A 27,670-nucleotide genomic window follows, 5' to 3' on the forward strand; every position below is an offset into this window, starting at 1 on the left:
CACATCTTCTTACTCTTTCGCACATAAAAAAGGTAAACAAATGCTTTGTATTTAAAAACCAACAATTCATATGAGTTTCATTGACAGATCTTCACATGCATACATAGCTCGAGGGCATAAATATGTAAACTTCAAAGACCAATTTGATTCATTGAAAGGCATACATTGGACTGGACCCCCAACACCACCACCATTAGACATCCTTTTAAAATCCTGCATTCTCAGATTTTCTGTGCAATCAGACGGTAAATGTAGACACCCTGTTGACATTTACACATTAATAGGCTTCCATTTGAAACCTTGAAGTTATGATGGATTGACACCCGACCAAAGCCTTATTCAAGCCTGAAAGAGCAAAGTGGTGGAGGGCTTCAATTATGCTGTGGGAGAGCGTCGATCCATGATGATAACCCTGAAGTTTTAAATGGAAGCCTGTCAACTTTATTGTAATTCAATCTGTTACTGAACTTGTTCCTGCAACAAGGCCAAAATGATCCTTACAGTTCACTAACCTACAAGGGTCGTCACAAGAAACGTGTTACAGTATTACTGTCCTATCCCTACTGTCCTATCACTCTGCTTTGCTTAACTCTTTCACAAATATTTGTTTTCCTTCTTTCTGGGTGATCGATGGAAATCAAACTCACAAATTTATATTTTCTTTCCCTCCCAAAAATAGTGTATGGAATTGACAAACGTAGCCCAGAAGACTTCTTGCATCAATTTACGTCACGCGATCGATGTCATCTCTTCGCATGAATGATCGTCCACGTGTTTCGCGGACTACTTGAAAATGACTGATGGCTGACAGAGACTAGTTGAGAGTGTATCAATGCGCCTCGCCAGCAAGTGTTCATGCAGTGAGTAGACTTCTGTTGTTCATCAGAATTGAACACCATTAATCTAACCAACCACAGAATCTGTTTCATTCTAAACTAAACTCGATTGAATTACGATTGTTTTTGGATTAAAAATAAAAACCACCAAAATCATTTATGACATGAGCTAGTTACAATATTGGTTGTGGATAAATTCCCGAAAATTGTTACAAAACTTACATGATTATCACACAGAAAGCAAGTATGCGGATAAATATCACAGAAATATGTTTTGCTGCCTTGCTCAAGTAAAACAGCTTATGACACATTCAATTACCAGCTCTGTACACATGTAAGGGGTACACTTCAAAATATAAGAAAACCAAGACTTGAGTTCAAATCAAATGATGATAGTACTGTTTCACTCACAACACCAAAACCAATAAAAGTTTCGTCACAATGTCTTGCATTTCCTGAAGGCAAAAGTGTATGGACTGTAAGGGAGTCAAAGTACACAACAGTTAAGGCTCGTGGACAAAATATTCCATTGCAAAAGCAAAAGAAAAAAAAGCAAAGAGAAAATGGACTTGTCTCACATACTCTTCTCTCTATACTGTATACATTCTCACTATATTTCCCCCCCAACCCTACACCCTATCTCTCTTTCTTTCCTTTTCCTAACTCACGAGAATCAAATAAACCCTCTCATCAAAACTCGAACCAACAGGCAGACAGACAGATAAACAGGCAGGCACTCATTTCTACATGTTCTGAAAAATTTTAAAACGTCTGCGGATGCAAACATACTACAAGGTTTTTCTTCATATTGCTATTTCTAAAGGAAAAAAAAGTATACAGTAACATTGGTTTTGAATGTTATTTTGTTCAATTTCTGTCCAAGTTTGCAATGGTTTCCAGAAAGCAAAACGACAAACTGAAGACAATAGACAACAAGTCGCGTAAGGCGAAAATACAACATATAGTCAAGCTCAGTCGAACTCACAGAATGAAACTGAACGCATTGCATTTTTTTCCGCAAGACCGTACACTTGTAGCATCGTCTGTCCACCGCTCGTGGCAAAGGCAGTGAAATTAACAATCCAGAAAAGCGCGGTTGCGCTGAGGAAGATAGCACGCTTTTCTATATCTCTATTCTTTTTAACTCTCTGAACGTGTTTTTAATACAAACATATCGTATCTATATGTTTTTGGAATCGGGAACCGACAAGGAATAAGATGACATTGTTTTTAAATCAATTTCGGAAATTTTATTTTAATCATAATTTTTATATTTTTAATTTTCAGAGCTTGTTTTTAATCCGAATATAACATATTTATATGTTTTTGGAATCAGAAAATGATGAAGAATACGATAAACGTAATTTTGGATCGTTTTATAAAAAAATAATTTTAATTACAATTTTCAGATTTTTAATGACCAAAGTCATTAATTAATTTTTAAACCTCCAAGCTGAAATGCAATACCAAAGTCCGGCCTTCGTCGAAGATTGCTTGGCCAAAATCTCAATCAATTTGATTGAAAAATGAGGGTGTGACAGTGCCGCCTCAACTTTTACAAAATGCCGGATATGACGTCATCAAAGACATTTATCAAAAAAATGAAAAAAACGTCTGGGGATATCATACCCAGGAACTCTCATGAAAAATTTCATAAAGATCGGTCCAGTAGTCTACTCTGAATAGCTCTACACACACACACACATACACCACGACCCTCGTCTCGATTCCCCCCTCATGTTAAAACATTTAGTCAAAACTTGACTAAATGTAAAAAGGTAGGTAATCTGCGTTGACTGTAGGTTCAGACCAGATTTATGGGATACGCAATATGCAAGTATATAATGACAACTGTAACTAACACGCCACAAGCAGTTGCATTACATGTATAGAGTTCCCATTAGCCATGTTTGGGGTTCAGGCACTTTGTTTTAGCACCTGTGCTGTTAATGCCTTAACTGAACTTGCTGGAAGCTGTGAAGCTGTATCCTCGTCAAAAGCACTGCTGGGTTGTCTTCATCTCTTACTGGGCCGTTTTGAGCATGTTCCCACTCCGTAAACTCTGTATTGTGTACTTGTGGAGTATTCTTTTTTGTGGGGATCAGGTTGAAGGCACGATTGTCCCCCTTGAAGATGTCAGTGGTAAGGCGAATGTTTCAATCCTTCCAAAAACATACTCTCCTCCTCCAAATATTCTTGATCCTGAAAATAATACATCTTTTGTAAATCTTGTTTGTTTGTTCGTTGATGGGCTGAAACTCCCACGGCTTTTACGTGTATGACCGTTTTTACCCCGCCATTTAGGCAGCTATACGCCGCTTTCGGAGGAAGCATGCTGGGTATTTTCGTGTTTCTATAACCCACCGGACATGGATTACAGTATCTTTTTTGTGCGCACTTGGTCTTGTGCTTGCGTGTACACACGGGGGTGTTCGGACACCGAGGAGAGTCTGCACACAAAGTTGACTCTGAGAAATAAATCTCTCGCCGAACGTGGGGACGAACTCACGCTGACAGCGGCCAACTGGATACAAATCCAGCGCGCTACCGACTGAGCTACATCCCCGCCCTTGTAAATCTTGTGATCCCCCTTTTTTTTTTTCTTCTTTTATTTACAGTTTACATGCTAGATGGGTCAGGGAAAAAAGGAGGGAGCTGTCCCTCTTGTGATGACATTCTTCCAGACAATCATGTGATTCATGCTAAATAACTAAAATAATAACAGTCAGCAAAAGGCTGCTGTGGTTCACTTTTAAGCTGGAGTATGCACATTCCCAATATTACAAGTTACAATAACAAAAAACACCAAAAAACAACAACGAACACTCTGGGTACCAACGACAATCACAAAAGGATCTCTCATCAACTTTCATTTCCCCATTGTTTCTGCTTGTGGCATATTTACTTTCCTTCACGAAAAAAAATACAGATTTATGCAAGGAAGAACAGCTCACTTTGATGCCCTGGATTTTCCACAAGCGGACGGCCCTGTCGTTGGCTATGGAGCTGGCCACAGTTTCATAGGTGACGGACGTCATGTTCATGCTGACCATTCCCCCCGGTTGACTAGGCTGGACATGCTGCATGCCGGGGGTACCAGCCAAGGGGTTGAATGCCACAGGGGTGCCTGCCAGGGGGTTGCTTATTGCTGTGAGTCAACAGATACAGTGCTACCTCTGTTTAACGAGATTTAACTAAAAATTACAGTAGGACCCCCCTCCCCCCCCATTTCAGACTTCCTCCATTTTAAGACCTTGCTTTTTCAGTTTTTACTGTTCATAACCTCTGTAAATTTACCTCCATTTTAAGACTCCCTCCTTTTTAAGACCTGATTTTCATAGATGTTTTTAGGTCTTAAAAGGGGGGTTCTACTGTAGAAGGAGAAATAATTCATCATAGACAAATTTTAACGTAATGTCGATGGAGCCTTAAAATAGAAGGGTCGTAATGGGAGGTACCACTGTACAACTATCTGTTTGGAGGACCACCACTTTGCTGACAAATTATGATATATAAAATAATTTGTACAGTGGGATGCATGGTACCTGAGATGAAAGGACATGTTATTAAGACCAAACAAAAGTGTCCCTACATTGCAGGTGGCCTGTCATGACAGGTATATTTTGGTAGAGATGATGGACAAATGGACAACAGAAGATGTTCTTTCAAGAGAGATGTCCTCACATCTTTGGTTCCATTGTACTGCATATAAAAACTTGTTCTTTCTTTGTGGGTAATTTTTCAAACTGACCTTTCCTTAAATTCACATGTTTTGTAGGTGAAAGTTAAACCTAGCTAGTTGAAAATGCAGCGGAATAAGACAGCAGGCTAAGTTCTTGTCTTTTGTGTTCCCAATTTCTCAATCTTCTGCGTTCCTGAAACATTGGTTTAAATGCACAGTGATGACTGATAAAAGTCATATTAATTTGGTACAGAAATGTCACCAAGGTTTCAGTGTTCAAAGCGATTATCACTGCATTAGCAAGCTGTAGCTTCTCTATACAGGACAATAAATCCTAAATCAGTCACAAAAGCGAAAGACCAGTAACTCACATTTCTGCATAGCATGATTCATTCCCCCTTGCAACATATTATTACAGTTGATACAGAGGCCAGCCTGTTTCATGTTCTCCAGGTCTTTCTTTTCTTTTGCAAGGCGCAATTTCTCCTGCAAAGCAAAACACTCAAGCTCTTAATAAGAATACATGTACAAGTTTTCTTACATCCAGACTTGACTGGACAGCAAAACAAGAAGAAATAAGGAGTGAAAGCGTGGGTGTGGGTGAGCAGGATAGTCAGGAATTACAAAAAGTGTGTGTGTGTGATGTGTGTGTGTGTGTGTGTGAGTGTACATGTGTGTGTGTGTGTGATTGTACATGTGTGTGTGTGATTGTACATGTGTGTGTGATTGTACATGTGTGTGTGTGTGTGTGTGTGTGTGTTTGTGTGTGTGTGTGTGTGTAACCATATGCAGAGATGTGTATAGATCTGCACATATGAATGCATGCATGTGCTAAACAAAGTCTACCTAAAACGATTTTAGTACCACCAAGACTACAGAATAATTATTACTTTAGTTCAAATTTATATTTCCCTCTCATGTGTATCTGCCAGAATGCATATCATACAACAGGCAGCCCAGCTTTAGGATTAAGCACATGCACCAATGCATACGTCTGAGACAAAGTCTACACACATTTGCACTGTACACGTCTTTGTGTTACAATCATTCAAACCTGTGCAATGTGTTCCTCCATTTGCTTGATAGCAGACTGCTGTGCCTCAACCTCTGCTTGTCGCTGGCCCAGCTGTGAGTGTAACAACCTTGCCTCCGACAATGCCTGGCTACCTTGATTCTGGGTGCGATTTGCCTCCTGTCAAAATAATACAGACGTATTACAGATTCTGGGTGTGGTTTGTCTCCTGTCAAAATAATACAGACGTATTACAGATTCTGGGTGTGGTTTGTCTCCTGTCAAAATAATACAGACGTATTACAGATTCTGGGTGTGGTTTGTCTCCTGTCAAAATAATACAGACGTATTACAGATTCTGGGTGTGGTTTGTCTCCTGTCAAAATAATACAGACGTATTACAGATTCTGGGTGTGGTTTGTCTCCTGTCAAAATAATACAGACGTATTACAGATTCTGGGTGCGATTTGCCTCCTATCAAGACAATACCTGGGTGTTACATATTCTGGGTGCGATTTGCCTCCTGTCAAGATAATACAGAATTATTACAGATTCTGGGTGTGATTCGCCTCCTGTCAAGATAATACAGAATTATTACAGATTCTGGGTGTGATTTGCCTCCTGTAACAACACACCATTTCTAAATTAATACAGACATAGAGCTGTCTTATTTTTGGTATGCAGAATCACATGGGAAAAAATTCACTTCTCTTTGGTACTGCCTCCTTGTAAGGACAGACAATTCAAAATAATAAAGACATCAATGGTTTTTTATTTGATAGCCAAAACAAAATTGATAGCATTTCTGCCTTGGTTTGAGATGTAATCTTCCTACTGTAAACACAAACCACTCAAAAGAAAACACACACACATTTTCTCCGTCAGTCTGTCCATCAGTCAGAGAATCAATCATTGCTTACCCCACTGACAGATTCAAGCTCTTCAGACCTCCGTTTGACATCCAGCGCCAGTTTCTCCAAGCGTTGTTTTTCGTTTTCCAAAGACGCGGTACGTTCATGAAAGCGATCACGTTCAGCAGTGATCCGCTGTTCTTCTCGGTGAAGCTCACGCAATCGTTCACTGGTACGTGCTTTCTCTTCCTCAATGGTTTTGGTCAGGACATCATACTCTGCTTTCGCCTGGACAATATTCATGGGATATATTTACTTTTCATATCTTTTGGCATGTGTGTGAGATGAAGACAATACATTATCCCCCCCTCTGCTTCTTTCTCTCTGTAAACTTGTAGGGCTAGTTATTTTTCGGTAACTTACCCAACAACCAAAATCACTTACCCAACAACGGGCCTGAATCCTCAATAGCTCATGGGTACAGACTGTACACATTGTGGATCTACTTTTTGCGACTCAAAAGTTCAGAACACTCTAATGTACAAAATATACATTTTTGGAGCAAACAATACAACCATACCGCATTTAAACCAGCAACTACAGGCTTGAACACATGAATCTCAATATAAAATCCATGAGTTTGGTTGTTTTCTGAATTCAGATCTGCCGTGCACAATCGTTTATCGCTAGTAAGATTCCAAGGAAAAGTAACTCTCATACTTTGTCTAGCGACACGAGTAGTTCCCCTTCCAGATTTCGGCTGCACCGACAAGACTGCAATCCGACGGTCAGTTTTCAACAATATTTCATTTTATAAACAGATTACACGCAATCAATTGCAAACATTTAATCAACTTAAAGAACATGCAGCGGTTTCATACACTATTTTGCCCCAGAAAACTGAACTTCATACAGTTTTTAACGTTGGAACACGGGTGTAAAACTTCGTCTGCTAGTCACATTCGAGGAAAGAACATTTCCTGAGCGATACCAAAACATGAGAACACACACTATCTGCCTTTACCGCTACAGCAGAATGACAACATAACTGTGTACTTGATTTTAGTTCAAAACATGGAAACTGACAAGAAGTGTTAACAAAATTGAATGATTTGCACGGAACTATACAACCGCGCATTAATCGATCGCCTGCGCAGGTAGACTGGTTGGGTGAATATGATTCGATCAAACTTTCGCACAAAAACTCCTCTTTTCTTTGAATAACTGAAGAAAGGAGGGATAAAGAGGTTACATACCTCGTCTCAGTGATTATCAAAAATAATGGTCTCAGTTCGCGGTCATGAAAAAGCTCGCTGAAGCTCGCATTTTTCATGATCCGCTAACTTCGACCATTATTTTTGATAATCACTGAGACTCGGCATGTAACCTCTACTTCAGTAGTACAATACACAGACACACAGGCAGGCAAGACAAAAATCAGTATAAATACAGCCACACAGAAGTGCATTATTTTAGCGTATTATCACATTCATGTCCCAAATAGGTTAGCAACAGTGGAACCTCCCTTTTAAGACCCCCCAATTAAAAACTTGTCCATTTTAAGACCTTGCTTTTATCAGATTTACCTTTCATAAGCTCTGTAAATTGACCTCCTTTTTAAGACTCCCTCATTTTTAAGACTCCCTCATTTTTAAGACCTCATTTTCTCCGATTGTTCAAGGTCTTAAAAGGGAGGTTCCACTGTATCTGTGAGGACGTTAAGCCACCTTAGTTCATCGCATCCCAAAGTGAAACACAGTTGACCAATGTTTTAGAACAAGTAACGAGTAATGAGTTTAGCAATCTTATGCAAATGCAACACTATTACCTTTGTCATAAACTTGACAAAAAGCTGTATATTTATAAAGACAGTGACTTCACGAGTGAAGCGTGCCATGCATACAGACCTGAGCAGAGCGAATAGCGTCATGCTGCACTTTCTCTCTGTGCAATTTCTGTTCCATGTTGAGGCGGCTGCGTTCCTCAGCCAGGCTCCGGCGCTCGTCAGTCAGGTGAGAGAGACCAGACTGCTGCTCCTCCAGGAACATATCCTGAAGAAGAACACTTATTTATGGAGGGTTGCAGGTGGCCAAAATGTGCACGTTTTTTTCAACAAAAGTATAATTTTGAAGTACAATTGTATTCAGAAATGTGCGGCAGTTTTTGTGTTCCTGTTTCTTTTTCTCATCGTTTTCATCTTCAAATTTATTGCACTGGTTCTTCATGGTAATGATATTACTCGAAGAAATGTTCCAAACCTTACCGTACTTTAAAAAAATAGGAATAACAAAACAGAACAAAAAACATATCAAGCGGCAGCGATGAACTCAAATTCAAAGGAGTACTTTCACTTTGATAGATGCTCATGTAAAAAAAATGTATCGTCAGATGAAGATGTGTCAAAATTAGAGCTGTCTGCCCGATGGTGCATGGGGAAGATGGTGAAACAAATTAGTTACCCTTGCTTTATCCAGGGATGCCCTTTCTCTTGTGTGCTGTTCAGCCCATGTGCGACGCTCGTTCTCCAATGCTGACTGCAGCGCTTCCACTCGACTCTGCTCTTGTTTCAGCTTCCAGCGCTCCTGAAGATCATCAGTTTGTCAAACTTACTTGTCTTTGATACATGCACAACAAAAGTGACCTCACCCGCTCATGGTGCCTACTGACAATATGCCAGACACTTGTTGTTTTTACAATTCTACCATTTTTATCAGAGTACAGGAAGCATAACCAATACCCAGCTATGGCCACTAACACAATGCAATTTTTGTTTTGGTTTTTGATTGTTTAAGTTTTTTGTTATATAGACATGTTTTGGTGTACATGCACGACACATAACTATGAGTGGTTTATGATCCTATTCTGAAGCACCCATTTTACCCTGGCTTTGTGCTCACTCAAAGAGAAGTAAATGCAAAATTAAAATTCCCTGAAAGTCATTTCTTTCCCTTTTTTTTTTTAAAGTGCTACTACAATATCTATAACCAAAGGTATATGGAGTCTCTTCTGTCCTCCCAGTAGTATGTTCTGCAGGATCAATGAAAGCTTTTGCTAAGAAGCTCAGGGATACAACTTTTTGGGCGGGGATGTAGCTCAGTTGGTTGCGCGCTGGATTTGTATTCAGTTGGCCGCTGTCAGCGTGAGTTCGATCCCAGGTTCGGCGGAAATTTATTTCAGAGTCAACTTTGTGTGCAGACTCTCTTCAGTGTCCGAACCCTCCCCCCGTGTACACTACATTGGGTGTGCACGTTAAAGATCCCACGATTGACAAAAGGGTCTTTCCTGGCAAAATTGCTTAGGCACAGTTAATAATTGTCTACCTATACCCGTGTGACTTGGAATAATAGGCCGTGAAAGGTAAATATGCGCCGAAATGGCTGCAATCTACTGGCCGTATAAAATTTCATCTCACACGGCATCACTGCAGAGCGCCTAGAACTGTACCCACGGAATATGGGCGATATAAGCGTCATTGATTGATTGATTGAACTTTTTGTCAGAGGGAACAAGCGATGCAGACCACACGAGACACCAGTCACAGTAAAAGGAACAACGCTTTCAATGCTTTCAGCGACGAGATGTGCATGCCTGTCTCGGACAAAAGACAGCACTGCAATGCGCCTGTGGCCATTATCACTGACAGCACCTTGCAAGATGAGCTAACGGTCGCAACTCCAACAGAAGTGCTCATTCTTTGTGATAATCGTCTAGCACTGAGAAGAAAAAACCCAATATATTCCCAAGCAGCAACCTACTTCTTCCATTTGTCTGAGCTGTTCTCTGTTTTGTGACTCCATGCGAGCAATGAGGTCCTCCAGACGGTGCCTCTCCTTCTCATTGTCTACCTCTTGCTTCTGGAGTCTCTCTTGTAACACTGCGCACACCAAAGTCACATGTCCATTTTTAGAAAGGGAAATCACTACAGATCAAGGGTAAATACTGTGTGCTTTTTCTTTTTTAACCATTCTTAAATATTTAAAAGCCTGTGCATATAAAATGTACAGCAAGAATGCAAAAGAAGATGCCAAAGACAAAAAAATATAAAAGCATGAAAAAAATGAAATGTCAAATACAGTGTAAACGAGAAACCTAGAGTCACAGACAAGGATAGACAATCAGGTACATCGATCGTGAATAGGGTGAGGTGACAGAAAGAGCAAAGGTTTTATTTTAAATTCTAAAAGTATAAGAATAAGGACTTTACAGCCTCTGTAAATACAAGTCAGCCTTTAGCACATCCATTCACAAAGTCCGAACAGGTTTGAATGTTTCATGATAAACCCACACGTAGCCTTGATTAGCCCGGTAGCTCAGTTGGTAGAGTACTGGACTTGTGATCGGAAGGTCGCAGGTTCGAATTTGGGCCGGGCCAGACACGGGTCAACTTTATGTGCAGACCCAGAGTGTGCGCGCCTTCGTGAGCGAGGCTGGTACTACATATTGTTCATACGAAATGACAAACACAGGTTACAAGCGATAACGCGCAAAAGTACTGGTTTATTATTTTACATCTGACACTAAGGTATCAGTAATGCATATATAGTTACAGTACTACGTAATGAGATACTACGTATTGCGATACTACTTATTGCGGTAAAAAACTTATGGACAGAAAGAAAAAAAAGAAAAGAAAACAAATTATTAGACATGGCAAAAGTATCAAAAGCATTAACAAGACACGAGAAGTAAATACAAGAAAAATAAACAATCACAAGACAGGCGAAGACAAACAGACAAGAAAGTTACAATTACCAAACACTCGTTGGTTAGTCCTTCAACAACAATAAAGAGTTACGTTCTGTACGTTCAACAACAATAAAGAATTACGTTCCGTACGTTCAACAATACCATAAGCACTAAGAATACTCAAGAAACTTAGCATACATACGTTTAAAACCAAAATGGCTAGTTTCAGAAAAATACAAAACGTTGACTCATCAGGCCAGGAATACAAAGCAAACTGTCATACCAAAAAAGTCTAACGACAACGTTCCTGCGTTAATCAAAGTCACAAACAAGATATTTACTCATCCACTTTCCCTCAATAACGTTACAAGAAATAAGCCCGTTTACAAACGATCACCACAGACCGCAAGCTTCTTTTACCTAAATTCTTTTAACGTAAGGCTGAAAAAGTCGGAGAAAACGTTTCACTTCGAACTTCGTTAACCACAGAAAACACAAGTTATCATTATAAACATTAGCGACTTTCTAGCGTCTACAAAACATTGCTGTACGTTCACAACACTAGAACAGTTGAACACACAATAAAGAAACACTACAACAAGTCAGACTTTCAACTCACGTTATACATAAACAACTCACAAAGTCATTACAAAATGGCGACCAAAACACAACACAAACAAGTAACAACAAAATTACCTTATGCGCTGTGTGGGTTGACCAGCAGTACCAAAAACGTGTTGCCTCACAAACGAAGGGCACAAAACGATTCACACTTGAGAAACAACTGTCTCCAAGAACATTACGTTGACGTTAAAACATAAGAAACACTCCGTTGGTTCACTTGATAACCTTCATACGTTTACATCAAAACCAAACGCTTCCTAAAACCCTCAGATCGACTGACGAGACAGGAGTCAAGCAGCGGTATTTATGGAAACAAAAACCTAACATGGAATAGTTATTCAAAAGTCAAAGGTCACCGGATTGACCAACCAACAACATTCCTAAGACAGAATCGGGTGAAACTACTATTTTACAACCAATCAGTAACCGATCACGCACTCCGTGCATGCTCAAAACTTAAAACGGTATATTTAACAGAAAGAACATCAAGGAACTAGCTGACATCACAAAGCTAAAAACACGTGAGTCACACGTATTCTAAAACTTGCAACGCAGATTCGCAGGGCTCACCTCAAAATCAAAACACGGAAAATAGCACGTGAATCTCACGGTGTTCTAGAACTAAACGACGCAGTTTGTGACGCTCCGACCAAAACCAGGTCACAACAACTGAACAAGGAGCACGTGAATTTCACGTAAAAATATTAACGCTCCACAAAACGGGTCACAACAAGGTGCCACGATAAAAACACGGTTTACTTCTTTTTACATCGTGCAATGACTTGAGCAAACGTAATTACAACAAAAGTAGGTGACTGCATGCCACATCGGCATGCACACTCCCACCGGAAATTATATTAATATAATTTACTTCAAAAACCTTTGTACAAACATATTCCTTATATCAAAAGAAGAATAACGCAGATTTAGACATTTCAAATTTACAACTCAAAACCATTGTGTTGCAAAACATTTACACAGCAATATTACGGTTCAATCATTTTCAGTGTTTCAACACATCTCGTTTCAACTAAATGCCACTGGTCATTTACTCGACGGCATAAAGAAAACGCACCACTTAAAACATAAATGTCCGTTACATCATCTGGTATAAAAACAAACCGCAACAATCTACAACTGTCAAATTGGAAAAACACTCCAAAGTTCAATGTTCTTTCAGTTTGCCTACACAGCTTTGTCTTTGTGATTTTCACGATCTACTAACACAGTCATTTTGTGAATAGGTCGCTCTAATATGCGACTATCACCAGTGGGACGGCCGTGATTGTCTAGATCCTTTGTTCCAACATGCACTTTCACTCGTCTGACCAGTCCATCAGATCCCGGCATCACTTCGACTACACGAGCCATGCACCACTCTGATCTGCACAAGTTCTGGTCATGCAAGACAACAACATCTCCCACCTGTACGTTTGCCTGGGGACGTTGCCAGACACGACGTTTCTGCAAGAGTGAAAGGTACTGGCTCTTCCATAGCAGCCAGAATTCGTCTGCCATCCGCTGGACACAGCGCCAACGTTTCCTGGCGTACAGGTCTGGATCTTCAAACACACCAGGGGGCGGAAGGATGGCACCTGACTTCATGGTGAGGACGTGGTTGGGGGTCAAAGGGCGTGGTCCATCTGCCGATTCCAGTGACTCGACAGACAGTGGTCGACTGTTCACGATGGCCATCACCTCGTATAGGAACGTACGAAGTGATGAAGTAGTGAGACGCTGGCCTGATCTTCTGAGAAGACCATTCAGGATGCTGCGTATCGTTCGGATCTGACGCTCCCAAACGCCACCCATGTGACTAGCTGCAGGGGGGTTGAACCTGAACTCACATTTGCTTTCCAGCATCTTTGATGTCAGTCGTTCAGAGTCCATCTCCTTCCATGCCAGTTTGAACTCATTGCATGCACCTACAAAGTTCGTTCCTTTGTCACACCGAATGCGTGATATGTTTCCTCGCATGGAGACAACAATGCGTAGGGCGTTGATGAAGGAATCACTTGACATGTCATCCAGGGTTTCAATGTGGATTGCCCTAGAGGCAAAATACGTCACGATCAGCCCGTACAAGATTAATGTCATGAACTTGACGCAGTCATCACGGTACCCTTGTTTTTTCTGGCGTTTCAGGCCCTTCAGATGCTTGACTGCGGCACCTCTGTTGTCGGGGAGGGACGGTTTCTCTGGTCGAAATGGTAAGGGCATCTCGTAGTGACCAGCTTCGTTGATCTTCACGTTTTCCTTCACGATCTTCGCAAACTTTACATCGTCCTGGGACATGGATCCTGAGTCACTTGCAAAGTCTCTTTCCATAACATGTAATGGGTCAGTACACGAGACTTCGTCCACCTGTACCTTGTAGACGTGAGCTACACGTTCTTCTTCCCTCGATCCTGGCTTGACGATGACGCGCATGGACGAGGCTATGCCATCAAAGGCGACGGAATGCGGTGCCTTGCCGACGATGCTCCAACCTAACTTAGTCTCTACTGCGAATGGCAGTCCTTGGACAACGTTTAGGGGCATGAGGGCTTCAGCGCAGTCGTAGCCAATGAGGAGGCCTGCTTCGCAGTCAGGGTACAAGGGGGGCAGTTTAGGAGACAGGTGTTGGAGATGTGGGTAAGCTTTGACAGTCTCTGAGGTGGGGATATGAGTGGGGTCAACGGTCAGATAAGGTCGTGAGATGGCAGAAGGGAGCCTGACAAACTCACAGGAGGTAGGAGAGCGGACACGCAATCCAGAGTACTTCCTGCCGGAGACCACAGCATTGTCCTCAGTCAGTGTGGAGACCCTGAGTGTAGTCGGCTGCGATTTGGCTTTAACTTCTTCAGCCACTGACTGCACTACAAAAGTGGCGTTGGACATAGTGTCCAGTAGTGCGTACGTCAGCACTTCTACGTTGGGGTTAGAGTCACTGGAAACGAGAACGGGAACGATCATAGACGTGAAACCGATGCTGTTTTCCTCGCTGGCCTTAAGAGCAGACACCGTAGGGGTCGACGATGACAGTGGCTCTTGAACGTCAGCAGCAGAGGTACGGTAATTGTTCTTGTGTTCACTCGCCCCTTTGTTTTCACTCATACTGTTCTGATACTTGAAATTGTCATCATGAAGACAAGTGGGATGAGCCTTCTTGCACTTCTTGCACGTCTGTTTCTGCATACATTGACGGCTCTGGTGATCCTTACTTCTGAGACATCCGTAGCAGATACGGTTCTTGAACAGAAAATCTCGTATCTCAACCAGAGGCTTCACTATGAGTTCCTTACATGTCCCAGCGTCATGGTCCGGAAGTTGACAGTGCAGACATGCGGTGACATCCTCTGTCAGGGTTGACAAGTTCGTTGTGAACTTTCTTGGTGTACCCGATGCACTTGTCAGGCCGAAAACAGGGTCGTTAGAAATGTCTGCTTCGAGAGTAACGAACGACACGAGTTCATTGAACAGAGGATACCTCTTCTTTTCAACCTTAGTTCGAGCAACTGTTCTAGACCATCTGTGACTCATCCAGTCTGGGAGCTTTCCGACGATCTTCCGTAGGTACTGGGCATCATCCAGGATGCTCAGTCCACCAACTTCCTGGGCAGCAACGGAACATTGCTGCAAGAAATCGGCCAGACTTCTGAGTCCCTTGGGATCCTTGCTTTTGACTGGGGTCCATTCGTCCAGCTTGGTCCGGAAAGCTTGCGAAACGACGTATGAGTTGCCGAACCGATTTTCCAGCACTTCCATGGCTCTCTCGTAGGCATCACCTTCTCTCAGCAGAAAGAAGCCGGTCACGGCCTCCTTTGCTTGACCTCCGATGTACCGTTGCAGATACAATAACTTCTCACTGCTGGTTATGTTCTGTCTCTCGATGAGGAACGAAAACGACGACCTCCAAATTGGATATTGGAGAGGGTCACCAACAAAAATGCACGGCTCCTGCATCGGCAAACGGTTGATCATCAGAGCGTCTGATAGGGTTTTGGCGAGAGAGTCCATAGGAGTGTCCTGCTTGGCAGGAGTAGCAAGTGGACGTTGGTAGTACGCAGACGGGGGGTAGGAGACAAATGGACGATCTGCATGACATTCCTTGTCAAAGTTCATGTACGCAGGGGGCCTTGCGTTTTCGTTTCCCCAAATAACTTTGGGGGTGGTCTGATGTGGGTCCAGGAATGTGGGCACGAAAGGCTCTGGTTTGGGATGTAGGTGGGTATCATAGGGGAAACAGGGTGGGGTAACTTGAAAACGTCTGTGGTCCATGCGTTGGTGACGTTCTTCTGGGAAGTAGGTGTGTCGTTCTTGCGTCTCATCACCTTCCCTTGTCTCTGGTAGGTGATAGGACCAACCTGTGTGGTCGAGATCAGGCGGGCGAGAGCCTGTGACGCTTGTCGTTGAGTGTCCAACGTTGTGCAGAGGCGGCTGACCAGCGTACGCACCGAGAGGGTGCTGCAGTGTGGTCAGCAGCGCTGTAGGCCGCATGGAGGATGTAGTTGCAGCCGTCGTGTAGTTGGGTGTGAAGGGCTCCTGACGGACGAAAGGAGCGCTCGTTCCGGCGTGATGGGGGGCGTTGACATCCTCTCTACGTTGAGGTCCGTACGCCTCATAGGTGGCGTTGTTGGTAGTAGCGGCGCTTGTAGAGGCGCTGACTCCAACGACGAGGTCCACGACAGGTAACGCGTGCTGTCGTGGCTCAGTCGTTGTGGTTCCTGCGACGAAGTTGGTGACAGCAGCGTTGACAGTAGAGATGTCACGGGTGCTGGCGGCGTTGCAGACAGGAACAGACGTGACGTCCAAGGCTGGCTGGTGTGTCCCTTGGTCAGCAATGACGGCAGCACCTGTCCCTATTCCTATCGCTGTTTGTTCATTGTTTAGAGGAGGGGCTACAAGACTATACAAGGGAACGAAAGGACGAGGGTGGAACCTAGTGTTCAACAAATCAACTGACGGTAGATCAGGGAGATCCTGCTGAACGGATTCACCTTGTTCCAATACTTGTAACATAGCTTGTTGTTCTCTTAAGCTAATTTTCAATTCGGTGGACTGAATTTGTCTCAAAGCCTTTTTCTGTTTAATATCTTCAAGAGCTGCTTCAGCTGCGTCTTCGGCCTGTCTAGCTGCTGTTCTCTCAGCTTCCTTAGCCTGCCTAGCTGCTTCTTCGGCCTGCCTAGCTGCGTCCTCAGTCTGCCTAGCTGCTGTTCTCTCAGCATATTGTTGTTGTAAGAGATCCAGTTCACTAAACTGAGCTTCCTTTATTGCGTCACCTTCCACTTTTATGGCCAGGGATGCAGCCTCTAGTTTAAGAGCCAATTTAGTGTCTTCAGAGCTAACACTTTTAGAGCGGAGAGACTCGGCGCGAGAAGCTACTTGGCTACCTGATCTCCTGATACCTGACTTGTGGCTAGCTGACTTGTGGATGGCTGACGTAATGCTAGCTGCTTTATGGCTGGCAGTCTTAACACTGGCTGACTTGTGGGTGGATGACCCAACGCTAGGTGTAACACTGCTATGCCTGGAAGTAGGCTTCTTAGTCACCTGCACGCTAGTCGATTGTCTGTCAAGAGCTCGATCAATGTCAAACATAATGTTCTGAACTGTTCTCTGAACATCATCCCAACTTTCCTGAATGGTTTCACCGCTACCAATACTACGAAGACCTTTCTCTATGTCACCAAGATCCTTGTACATGCTCAAAACAATTTGTTTCTGACTGGTTAACGACTCTTGATTAGGAGTTTCTTGGTTAAGCTCTGTTACTACCTCACCGATTGCTCGTTCCAAGAATGTTCGTTGTCTTGCAAAGTTTCTAGTTTTGATCTCAATCTGGTAATCTCTACCTTTTTCAGTAGGCTTAATGTCACGCCTAGGCCTTTGAGAATGTTCATCTTCATCGCCGTTAATGTCATAACCTGAAGCTTCCAATGGTTTATCTGCTGGAATCTCCTCCATTACAATGTTCGCTTATTCAAAAGCACTAAAAACCTACATAAGGTTTATCTGTTTATAAAGTAAAATGAATCGATCTGAGGGTCGTTTGGGATAATACACAAAAGTCACAAAAAATGCGCCGGATACGGAGTAGGAAGATCTCTAACCGACAAGTTGATCTATGTCGAACTATGGTTCACTAACACAGTGACAGGTAACAATAAAGTCTTTTGCTGGTTATCAACAGCTACGTTTACGTTCATTGAGCATCAATAACAACAGTTCTTTACATTCACTTGGCTGGACTTCAGCTAAGTTTGTTTACTTCAGCTAAAGTTCTTTCACTGGGCATCAGCAGCTAAAGTTTTTTACTGTGCGCGCCTTCGTGAGCGAGGCTGGTACTACATATTGTTCATACGAAATGACAAACACAGGTTACAAGCGATAACGCGCAAAAGTACTGGTTTATTATTTTACATCTGACACTAAGGTATCAGTAATGCATATATAGTTACAGTACTACGTAATGAGATACTACGTATTGCGATACTACTTATTGCGGTAAAAAACTTATGGACAGAAAGAAAAAAAAGAAAAGAAAACAAATTATTAGACATGGCAAAAGTATCAAAAGCATTAACAAGACACGAGAAGTAAATACAAGAAAAATAAACAATCACAAGACAGGCGAAGACAAACAGACAAGAAAGTTACAATTACCAAACACTCGTTGGTTAGTCCTTCAACAACAATAAAGAGTTACGTTCTGTACGTTCAACAACAATAAAGAATTACGTTCCGTACGTTCAACAATACCATAAGCACTAAGAATACTCAAGAAACTTAGCATACATACGTTTAAAACCAAAATGGCTAGTTTCAGAAAAATACAAAACGTTGACTCATCAGGCCAGGAATACAAAGCAAACTGTCATACCAAAAAAGTCTAACGACAACGTTCCTGCGTTAATCAAAGTCACAAACAAGATATTTACTCATCCACTTTCCCTCAATAACGTTACAAGAAATAAGCCCGTTTACAAACGATCACCACAGACCGCAAGCTCTTTTACCTAAAATCTTTTAACGTAAGGCTGAAAAAGTCGGAGAAAACGTTTCACTTCGAACTTCGTTAACCACAGAAAACACAAGTTATCATTATAAACATTAGCGACTTTCTAGCGTCTACAAAACATTGCTGTACGTTCACAACACTAGAACAGTTGAACACACAATAAAGAAACACTACAACAAGTCAGACTTTCAACTCACGTTATACATAAACAACTCACAAAGTCATTACAAAATGGCGACCAAAACACAACACAAACAAGTAACAACAAAATTACCTTATGCGCTGTGTGGGTTGACCAGCAGTACCAAAAACGTGTTGCCTCACAAACGAAGGGCACAAAACGATTCACACTTGAGAAACAACTGTCTCCAAGAACATTACGTTGACGTTAAAACATAAGAAACACTCCGTTGGTTCACTTGATAACCTTCATACGTTTACATCAAAACCAAACGCTTCCTAAAACCCTCAGATCGACTGACGAGACAGGAGTCAAGCAGCGGTATTTATGGAAACAAAAACCTAACATGGAATAGTTATTCAAAAGTCAAAGGTCACCGGATTGACCAACCAACAACATTCCTAAGACAGAATCGGGTGAAACTACTATTTTACAACCAATCAGTAACCGATCACGCACTCCGTGCATGCTCAAAACTTAAAACGGTATATTTAACAGAAAGAACATCAAGGAACTAGCTGACATCACAAAGCTAAAAACACGTGAGTCACACGTATTCTAAAACTTGCAACGCAGATTCGCAGGGCTCACCTCAAAATCAAAACACGGAAAATAGCACGTGAATCTCACGGTGTTCTAGAACTAAACGACGCAGTTTGTGACGCTCCGACCAAAACCAGGTCACAACAACTGAACAAGGAGCACGTGAATTTCACGTAAAAATATTAACGCTCCACAAAACGGGTCACAACAAGGTGCCACAATAAAAACACGGTTTACTTCTTTTTACATCGTGCAATGACTTGAGCAAACGTAATTACAACAAAAGTAGGTGACTGCATGCCACATCGGCATGCACACAGAGACAGAAGCCATGTCCCACCCCCGTGTCACCACAATGGCACGCAAAAGACCTTGGTCATTCTGCCCTAAGTGCAGGTGGCTGAATACACCTAAACACGCAGACACCTGGGTAGCGCGACTCCGTTGCTGCTAGCTTTCCACTGGGAGGAAGCGACCCGAATTTCCCAGCGATGGGACAATAAAGTTTTGAAAATTGAAAAATTACAATACAGCTCAGACAAGAAGCTCTGTTCTTGATCGTATCTATCCTTTAAAGTGGAACCCTCCTTGTAAAGCCTCTGTGTTCAAGACTAGGTTTCAAGATTTTCTGTTCATAAGGCCTAAAAAAAAATAGGTGTGGTTACGGTAACCCGACCTACCCTATTTTTAGGGGCCAACCCTATAACTTTTTATTACATTTGTCACAACAACAACAAAAAAACCAAAAAAACGAGTGCAGAAAACGCAATGAAAGCGAAATCGCCCGAGTCGCACACTTATTTCCCTGTCAAGTAGGTTTAATTTGTACACATTAGGAAAAAAAGTTGAAAAAAAAAAAAGTGATTGCCTACCTTCCTACCCTATTTTTTTTGGCTATGTTACCGTAACCACACCTATTATTTTTTTTTTTGTGCCTAACGTGTATAAATTGACCTAAATTCTAAATCTCTTCTCTTTTTAGACCTGATTTTGCCAGACTGTTGGAGGTCTTAAAAGGGGGGTTCCATTGTACTCACTCTTGAGCTGTTCGTCCTTGGCCCGCATGTTGATCTCTCGCTCGTCCATCCCTGACCGCTTCCACTCGTCCAGTTTGAGCTGCAGCTGACCCAGGTCACGAGCGTTGTTCTCAATTAGTCCCACCGCTGCCGTCAGGCTTCTGCACATCAGAAGAGGAGGCATGAGTTAAGTTAAATCATTGCCTCGCTTGTGTCTTCCTTGCAAGCAGCTGAACATATTGTCAGATAAGTTTTCTGTATAATTAGTGTTTGTTAGTCTGTGCACTTATAAGACCGCTGTGAACGTAACGTTATGTTTTGTCAACAATTAAATGTTCCAACAACATACCTTTCTTGTTTTTTGAAAGTAAACTACACTTACCCTAAAGAGAACCATCTTTGTAAAGGTTAAGTGAATGTCAGCAAAGTAACTTTGAATTCAGAAACATATAGCTTTCTCTTCTATCAAACTGTACCTGAAAACCTTGTCACCTTAGATGTATATTCTAAAGGTAAATATCCTTTCAAAGGTCATGCGACTTGTCAACAAAGACACTTTGTAACCAGAAGCGTTTAGCTTTCTCTACTGCCAACTGCACATGAAAACCTTGCCAGCTTAGATTAATAAATGCTAATGGTAAGCATCCTTCCAAAGGTCACGTACATGTCAACAAAGTCACTTTGAATCCAGAAATGTAAGGATCTCTCTGCTGCCCAAGTGTGCATAAAAAACCTGTTATCTAAAATGTCTTTTCTCAACATTAAACCTTTTTCCCTGTCCCTTTCTCCAAGATACACATACATGACAATGGTTAAATGCACAATTTGCACACTTTGCAATAATGAGAGCTGAAAGACAGACAGACAGACAAACAGACAGACAGACAGACAGACAGACAGACAGCACAACTTGAACTGACTTTGAGGTGTCGTGGGAAGCTGCCACTTTGACGATCTCCTTGTTCTTGGCTTCCAACAGCAGCTGCTCCGCTTCTTCGTGGTCCCGCTTCAGTTCCTGTACTGCTTGCCTGAAACCACACCACTCTCGTCACAACCACTTTCCTTTCATCATCGGAGACTCACTCACAAGGTTTGGAAAAGACCAGATGAAAACTCTGCAGCCTGTACAACATTCTGATACACCCTTGATCTCTTGGAGAATAAAAAAAACTGAGTCATTCGCTGATCTCCTCCCTCTCTCCAGTTCAAATTACAGTGGACCCCTCCCCCCCCCTCCCCCCTTTTAAGACAACCCAAATTTAGACTTCCCTTCTTAAGACTTGCTGTTTTCAGATATTCTGTTCATATGTATTTTATGGAGTGTATGCCTGTATGAATGCTTACCCACATGAGGCCAACTACCAAAAGCTTTTATGCTATATGACGTCAGATGCATGTAATATCTCAGATTTGAGATAATAAAGTTAATTTGATTTGATTTGATTTGATTTGAGATCCTTGTTCTTTTATATAATCAGTCTCTCAAAGACTAGATAAACACATTCTGATAATCATCGGTCCACGCTATCGCTCAGTGGTCTCTCTGACAGGATGAATAATTACTACGCGCATTAACACTATTGTGACTAGCACTGCCACGGCGTTAACGTCCTGCCTGCCCAAGCTTGCCACCAAGAAACTTCCCAAAAATCAGTAACTGTAAAGAAATCTGTCTAGCAAGCTTGAATTAAGTCCAATCACCACCAAATTTTGTGTACTAATTCAAAAATGGATGCCCAGTTCAGTCGTGCTATTTATAAGTTTGTCACGCGATTTGTTTTAGCAAAGGGGGATAAAAGGGGGATAATTTGTGTTTTTTAACGTTTTTTTGTGTGTGTTTTATTTTCCACTGCTTTTTTTAAAAGTTATTCTTTAACAGAAAGTATTATAAATAATGTTATAACCAAACAAGGTGTAAAACCTATGAATTAGCTGAAATATTGTTAACATTGTACACAGAAATAAGGAGACAGTACAAAGAAAAAAACAAGCAAATCACGCATTCACTCACAGCATCCTGACTCAAATGAAACAAAACTGTAACACTCACCAAATGATGTCTAGGTAATCCATATTGAATATAAGTCACATTTTCACAACAAAGTATCAACTGTACACCTATGAACAATTCCAAAAGGATTTGAAGGCTCCAGCCATCCATTGTTATCAGTGCTGCCACGCCCCCATAGCTCCTGCACGATTCCGAGATACATGTTCGTCTAGCAGTATCACCCCCTACCACGTGTAGTTGCCGACTCGTACTAGCAACAACGGGACTGTTTCTTCCTCAATATCACTGCTATTATCGCTTTCTTGAGGCTAAAACGACACGATGTATCATGATCTACAGGATCCTCAAGATCCAACATCCGGAGAATCTCCTCCCGTGACAAGGCTCGCCTTCGATTCATTTTTTTTGTTCGAAAACACCACGCAAATCTGCACTAATTTGATCAAGCCGGAAGAGAAAACCACGTGTATCAAGGGAAACAACTCAATTTATTGCAATCTTCAAAAACCGGGAAGCAATCACGAGTCGTGTACCTTGTATGTCTAATACTAAAATTAAAAATTTTAATAATAAATTTTCATTTGATTAATATACTTACCCAACTCACATATAGCAATTAACCCATAGTTCAGTGCTGATATCGCTGTACGCGTCCCCTTAGCAACAAGGAAGACGCCTCTAAAAAAGAGTGACCGAGACCCGTAAGGGTATCCAAGTCAGCCCGTAAGGGAGGCTGCCTTCCATATGCGCGCGCATATGCCGCCATCTTGCCATTCTACACGAAGCCCAACTCACTACTTTTTTAGACCCCCATACCCCCCACAGCGGGGAGGCGGGAGGGAATAAACGATGTGAGTTGGGTAAGTATATTAATCAAATGAAAATTTATTATTAAAATTTTTAATTAAATTACATATCTTACCCAACTCACATATAGCAGATTGCTACTATAGGAGGAGGGTACTTACCAACTTAAGACCGCAGGACCTGCCCTGCAGCCACGAGAGCCGGCAAAGCCGCACTGCCATCTTGCCGCCTTGCAGCAATGTCTCTCAAATAAAAATTGATGAACACGTCCTCAGATTTCCAATAAGCCGCCGCCAGGACCTCTGATAGGCGCCCTGAGCGAAGCACGGCCACAGAAGACGCCCAAGCCCTCGCTTCGTGCGTCCTGGCTGACGTAAGAGGAAGCACCGCCCTGACCTCGCCAGACTGGCGTTGCCACCATCCATACGCTTGCTTAATGGTCAGTGAAACCCATTTAGTCAAGGTGACCTTCGAGATATCCTTCGCTCGCACAGTGTTGAGGGATATAAACAATAATTTCTGAGTTTCCGAGCGAATCGGCGAAGACCTAGACAGGTAGCTGCTTAACGCCCTGACAGGACAATTTGACAGATCGGGGTCTCCAGGAGCGAGTATATCGCTCAAGGGTGGAATACGAATGCAAGGCGAAGCCTGACCGGGCTTTTGATTTTTAGCGAGAAAATTAGACGTAAATCTCAAAGAGTAGGAGCCATCCCTCTCCAGGGAAATATCTTTAGCGAGACCAGAAAGTGCGTGCACCTCGCTACCCCTCCTAGCCGTGGCCAGCAAGACCAAAAACAGAGTTTTTCTCGTCAAATTAGGTAAACTAGCCAACCGGAGAGGCTCAAAGTCCTCCGATGCAAGGAAACGGAGAACCACAAACAGATCCCAGGCAGGGAGCTGTGATCTTGAGAGAGCTGCGTCAAGGGCAGCTCCCTTAAGCACGCTTGAAATGACACCGTCAAGATTGATCTTGCGACCGAGCTGTCTAAGAGTGGAAGAAATCGCAGACCTTCTAACTCGCAGTGAAGAAGGAGAGACCCCCCTACTAGCCAACCAAGAGAGGTGGTTGGCTACCTCCATGGACCTTGGGGAAAGATGTTGAACCTTATTCTCAGAGCACCACTTGGCCCATGCAGCCCAATGAGAAGAGTAAACGGAGCTAGTTGAGTCTCTGTGTGCTTTCTGTACCAGTTTCAAAGTTGTGGCCGAGGCCCCGGCACGACGCAGAGCGATTCTGACAGAATCCAGCCGTGAAGCTGCAACGCTTGCGGATTCTCGTGCGGGACCCCTGACCTGGGCTGTAACAGGTCGCCCCTTCGAACGCCTAGAGGAATGGGTGGGCGCACTGCCAGCCGCAGAAGGTCCGGATACCAGTGCTGGCTGGGCCAAAGAGGAGCAACCAGCACCAGCGCTGGCTTTTCCAGATCCACTTTTCTTACTACCTTCCCTAGCAGGCAAAACGGAGGAAAAGCATACGCCTGCAGATTTGACCAATCCAGATCCAACGCGTTCACCGCCCACGCCAGAGGGTCCGGGAACGGTGAGACGAAAAGGGGAAGCCTGGTGGAGAATCTCGTTGCAAACAGATCTATGCAAGGCTTGTCTACTTGAACCCAAAGGCGGTCCAACGCCTGGTGGGAGAGGGTCCATTCTGAGTGCAGAACCTTGTCCCCCCGACTGAGGGCATCCGCCAAAACATTGAGCGTGCCCTTCAGGTACTTGGCTGAGAGAAGTATGTTGTGCGAGCTGCACCAAACCAACAGACGGCAAGCGCTCTCCGACAGCTTCTGCGAGCGTGTGCCCCCCTGCCGATTTATGTAAGCGGCCACAGTCGTATTGTCCGTGTGGACTTGAACATGACTGCCCCCCAGAAGCGGCAGGAAAGCCTGTAAACCCAGAGACACAGCCTCCAGCTCCAGCACGTTTATGTGCTGTGGAGCTAGGGAGAGATCCCACAGACCTGAGGCTGTCTGATCGGCCAGATGAGCACCCCAGCCTGTCATGGATGCATCTGTAACCAGAATGTTCTCCGGCGCCGGAGGAACGATCGGAACACCCTGAGAGACCCAGGGGAGCAGCCAAACACTTGTAGTGTTGTTGAACCAACTCCCCAGTCCTATGCGAACATTCCAGCCCTGAGAGGCTTGGTCCCACTGCCTCCTCAAAGCCGCCTGAAACGGCCTCTTGTGGACCCTGCCTAGAGGCACAAGGGGAGCCATCGATTCCATCTGCCCCAGTAGGGAGGACAACTCCCGGGCCGTGGACACACTCTTTCCTTTCAACGAGCGAACCAAGTTCTGAAGCTTGTCCACCCTCTTTTGAGAGGGACGGACTAACCACTCCACCGTATCGAAATCCATGCCCAGGTAAGTGAAGCGTTGGGATGGTTCTAACTCTGACTTCCCTAGATTGACTGTAAAGCCCAGCTGAGCCGCCAGGTCGAGAACCCTCGCAGTCTGAGTTCTGCACATGTACTGGTCCTGATGCAGATTCAACCAATCGTCTAAATACGCCCGTAGGCGTACCCCCTCTTGTCTGACAAGGGAGCAAAGCTGGCGAACGACCAGCGTGAAGATCCAGGGGGCCAGGGAAAGCCCGAAGGGGAGTGCCCGAAATTGAAACACTTTCTCGCCCCACAGAAAGCGCAGCCATTTCCTGTCTTGAACATGCATGAGCACATGGAAATATGCGTCGGTGAGATCCACCGACGTGGCCCAATCTCCCGGACGCAGAGCTTCCCTTACAGAGAGAGGAGTCTCCATGACAAACTTGACTACCCGTAGGTATTTGTTCAGGGTGGACAGGTCCAAAACAGGCCTCCATGCCCCTGAGGCTTTGGGCACCACAAACAGCCTGCCGTAAAAGCCGAGGGACTCTCGATCTCGAACTTCCTCTATCGCACCCTTCAGGAGTAGGGAAGCCACCTCCGCATGAACGGCTGACTTGGCTTCCGGGTCCACGGGATATCTGAAAGGCGGAGGTATCCTGGACAGAGGTGCCTTCCCCTCTGCCCAGAGGAGACGGAATCCCGAACGCACTATTCCCAAAATCCACCGGCTGGACACCAGGCGTGTCCAGGCGGCCAAGGCCCTGGAGGGGCCACCCGCCGCCACCACGGCGGGGGTTACTGGGAATAGTGGCTCGGGAGACCCTCATTGGGGGTGAGGCTTGTGCCCCGACCCCCGAGAACCCCCAAAGGAGCCTCTCTTCGGGTAAGGCGCGCCTCGCCCCCTACCCCGAAAAGAGGTGGACTGATTTTGCATCTTGCCCCCCCCAGACGAAGAAGGCTGAGCCTTACTCTGGGAGGTAGGCTTGCTCTGAACCTTCTGAAAGCCGTGGTGAGCAATCCTTGCAATAGCCAGATCCCTAGCGTCCTGGGTTTCCTTCTGCAAAGCGTCCAAAGAGGAAGTACCCAGCAGCGACCCTTCCGTAAACGGGGATACCTTAAGTCTGTCAATGGTACCCCTGTCTCGGATCTTTGAACCCGCCAAAAAGGCAGTTCTGCGGGAATGTACAGCATGCCCGTAAAGCCTGGCTGCCAAGCTCAATTGTTCCTGAGAGACCTTGGCAAGCGTCGCCAACAGAGTTGTCACATCCTCCTGGGAGGCGTCGTAACGGAACTCAAACGGGTCTAACGAAGAAGCGATAGACCTAGACAAAGAGCGTTGGAGAGAACTAGAGACGGAACCCAACTCGAGCAGAGATCTACCCGTCTCCTCCAAAGCCTGAAGAGCAGACTCCGTGTAAGGGACTACCCTATCCCTGGCATACCCGTCCTCCCGCAGAGAAAGCAGTTCCGGAGTCACCGGTAGAACTGATCTCGGCAAAGCGAAAGAGTCAAGTAGAGCGACGGGACGAACCGACAGTTTAGAGCTCTTTGAGAGCGCAGAACAAGGAACGTGTTGACCCGCTTTAGCCAACCAGGGGCCCACCACCTCCGGCGCCTCCCCATGCTGCGACAACACCGGAAAGGCATCGGACATAGCTCGACCTTTCGCAAAAACCTTCGACATCTCGACCGCCACAGAGGGGGACTCCCGGAATCGGAACGAACTTTTCGGTTCCTTAGCACTCCTGAAATCCCCTAAGGCAGAAGGAGGATGGACAAACTGAGATTTGTTCACCGCCACCTCCTCCTCGAGATATTTCGAAGCCACTCCAGCCGCCAGAGCCACCGCATCTGGCAGCTGCCGTGGCAAAAAGAATCCAGCACCTTCAGCCTGAGAGGCGGCACCGTCATCCAGGTAGCCGTCGTGCCCTTCCGTGCACTCCGGAGACTGGTCCCCGTACTGACTAACAGAGTCAAGTCCAGAGCCAGCCATACTACCACCAACTTCCTGCCCCCTGGGCGGAAGCAGATGCCCTTCAACCTGACTACGGCCAGGAAGAATAGGAACATCTGTTCGCTTGTCAGGGCT

At 44.1% G+C, this 27,670-nt stretch overlaps 1 protein-coding gene across 2 annotated transcripts in view; it reads right to left on the minus strand.

Annotated features, from left to right (window-relative positions):
• Positions 1-44: 44 nt before the first annotated feature.
• LOC138958370 (fas-binding factor 1 homolog) overlaps positions 45-27,670 on the minus strand; it is a 61,114-nt gene continuing 33,488 nt past the window's right edge. The window contains exons 22-31 of one of the 2 annotated variants that reach the window (XM_070329491.1): positions 21,352-21,459; positions 20,453-20,592; positions 10,137-10,255; positions 8,841-8,963; positions 8,289-8,432; positions 6,451-6,669; positions 5,573-5,710; positions 4,890-5,004; positions 3,791-3,963; positions 45-3,038 (exon numbers count right to left, since the gene is read on the minus strand). In XM_070329491.1, the coding sequence (XP_070185592.1) occupies positions 2,973-3,038; positions 3,791-3,963; positions 4,890-5,004; positions 5,573-5,710; positions 6,451-6,669; positions 8,289-8,432; positions 8,841-8,963; positions 10,137-10,255; positions 20,453-20,592; positions 21,352-21,459 (1,345 nt within the window). In that variant the 3' untranslated portion in view covers positions 45-2,972. Of the gene's footprint in view, positions 3,039-3,790; positions 3,985-4,889; positions 5,005-5,572; positions 5,711-6,450; positions 6,670-8,288; positions 8,433-8,840; positions 8,964-10,136; positions 10,256-20,452; positions 20,593-21,351; positions 21,460-27,670 lie in introns of both variants that reach the window. The other variant, XM_070329490.1, reaches the window with a different exon arrangement.

This window comes from Littorina saxatilis, linkage group LG2 (genome assembly GCF_037325665.1).
Source record: "Littorina saxatilis isolate snail1 linkage group LG2, US_GU_Lsax_2.0, whole genome shotgun sequence".
Classification (NCBI taxonomy): Eukaryota; Metazoa; Mollusca; class Gastropoda; order Littorinimorpha; family Littorinidae; genus Littorina; species Littorina saxatilis.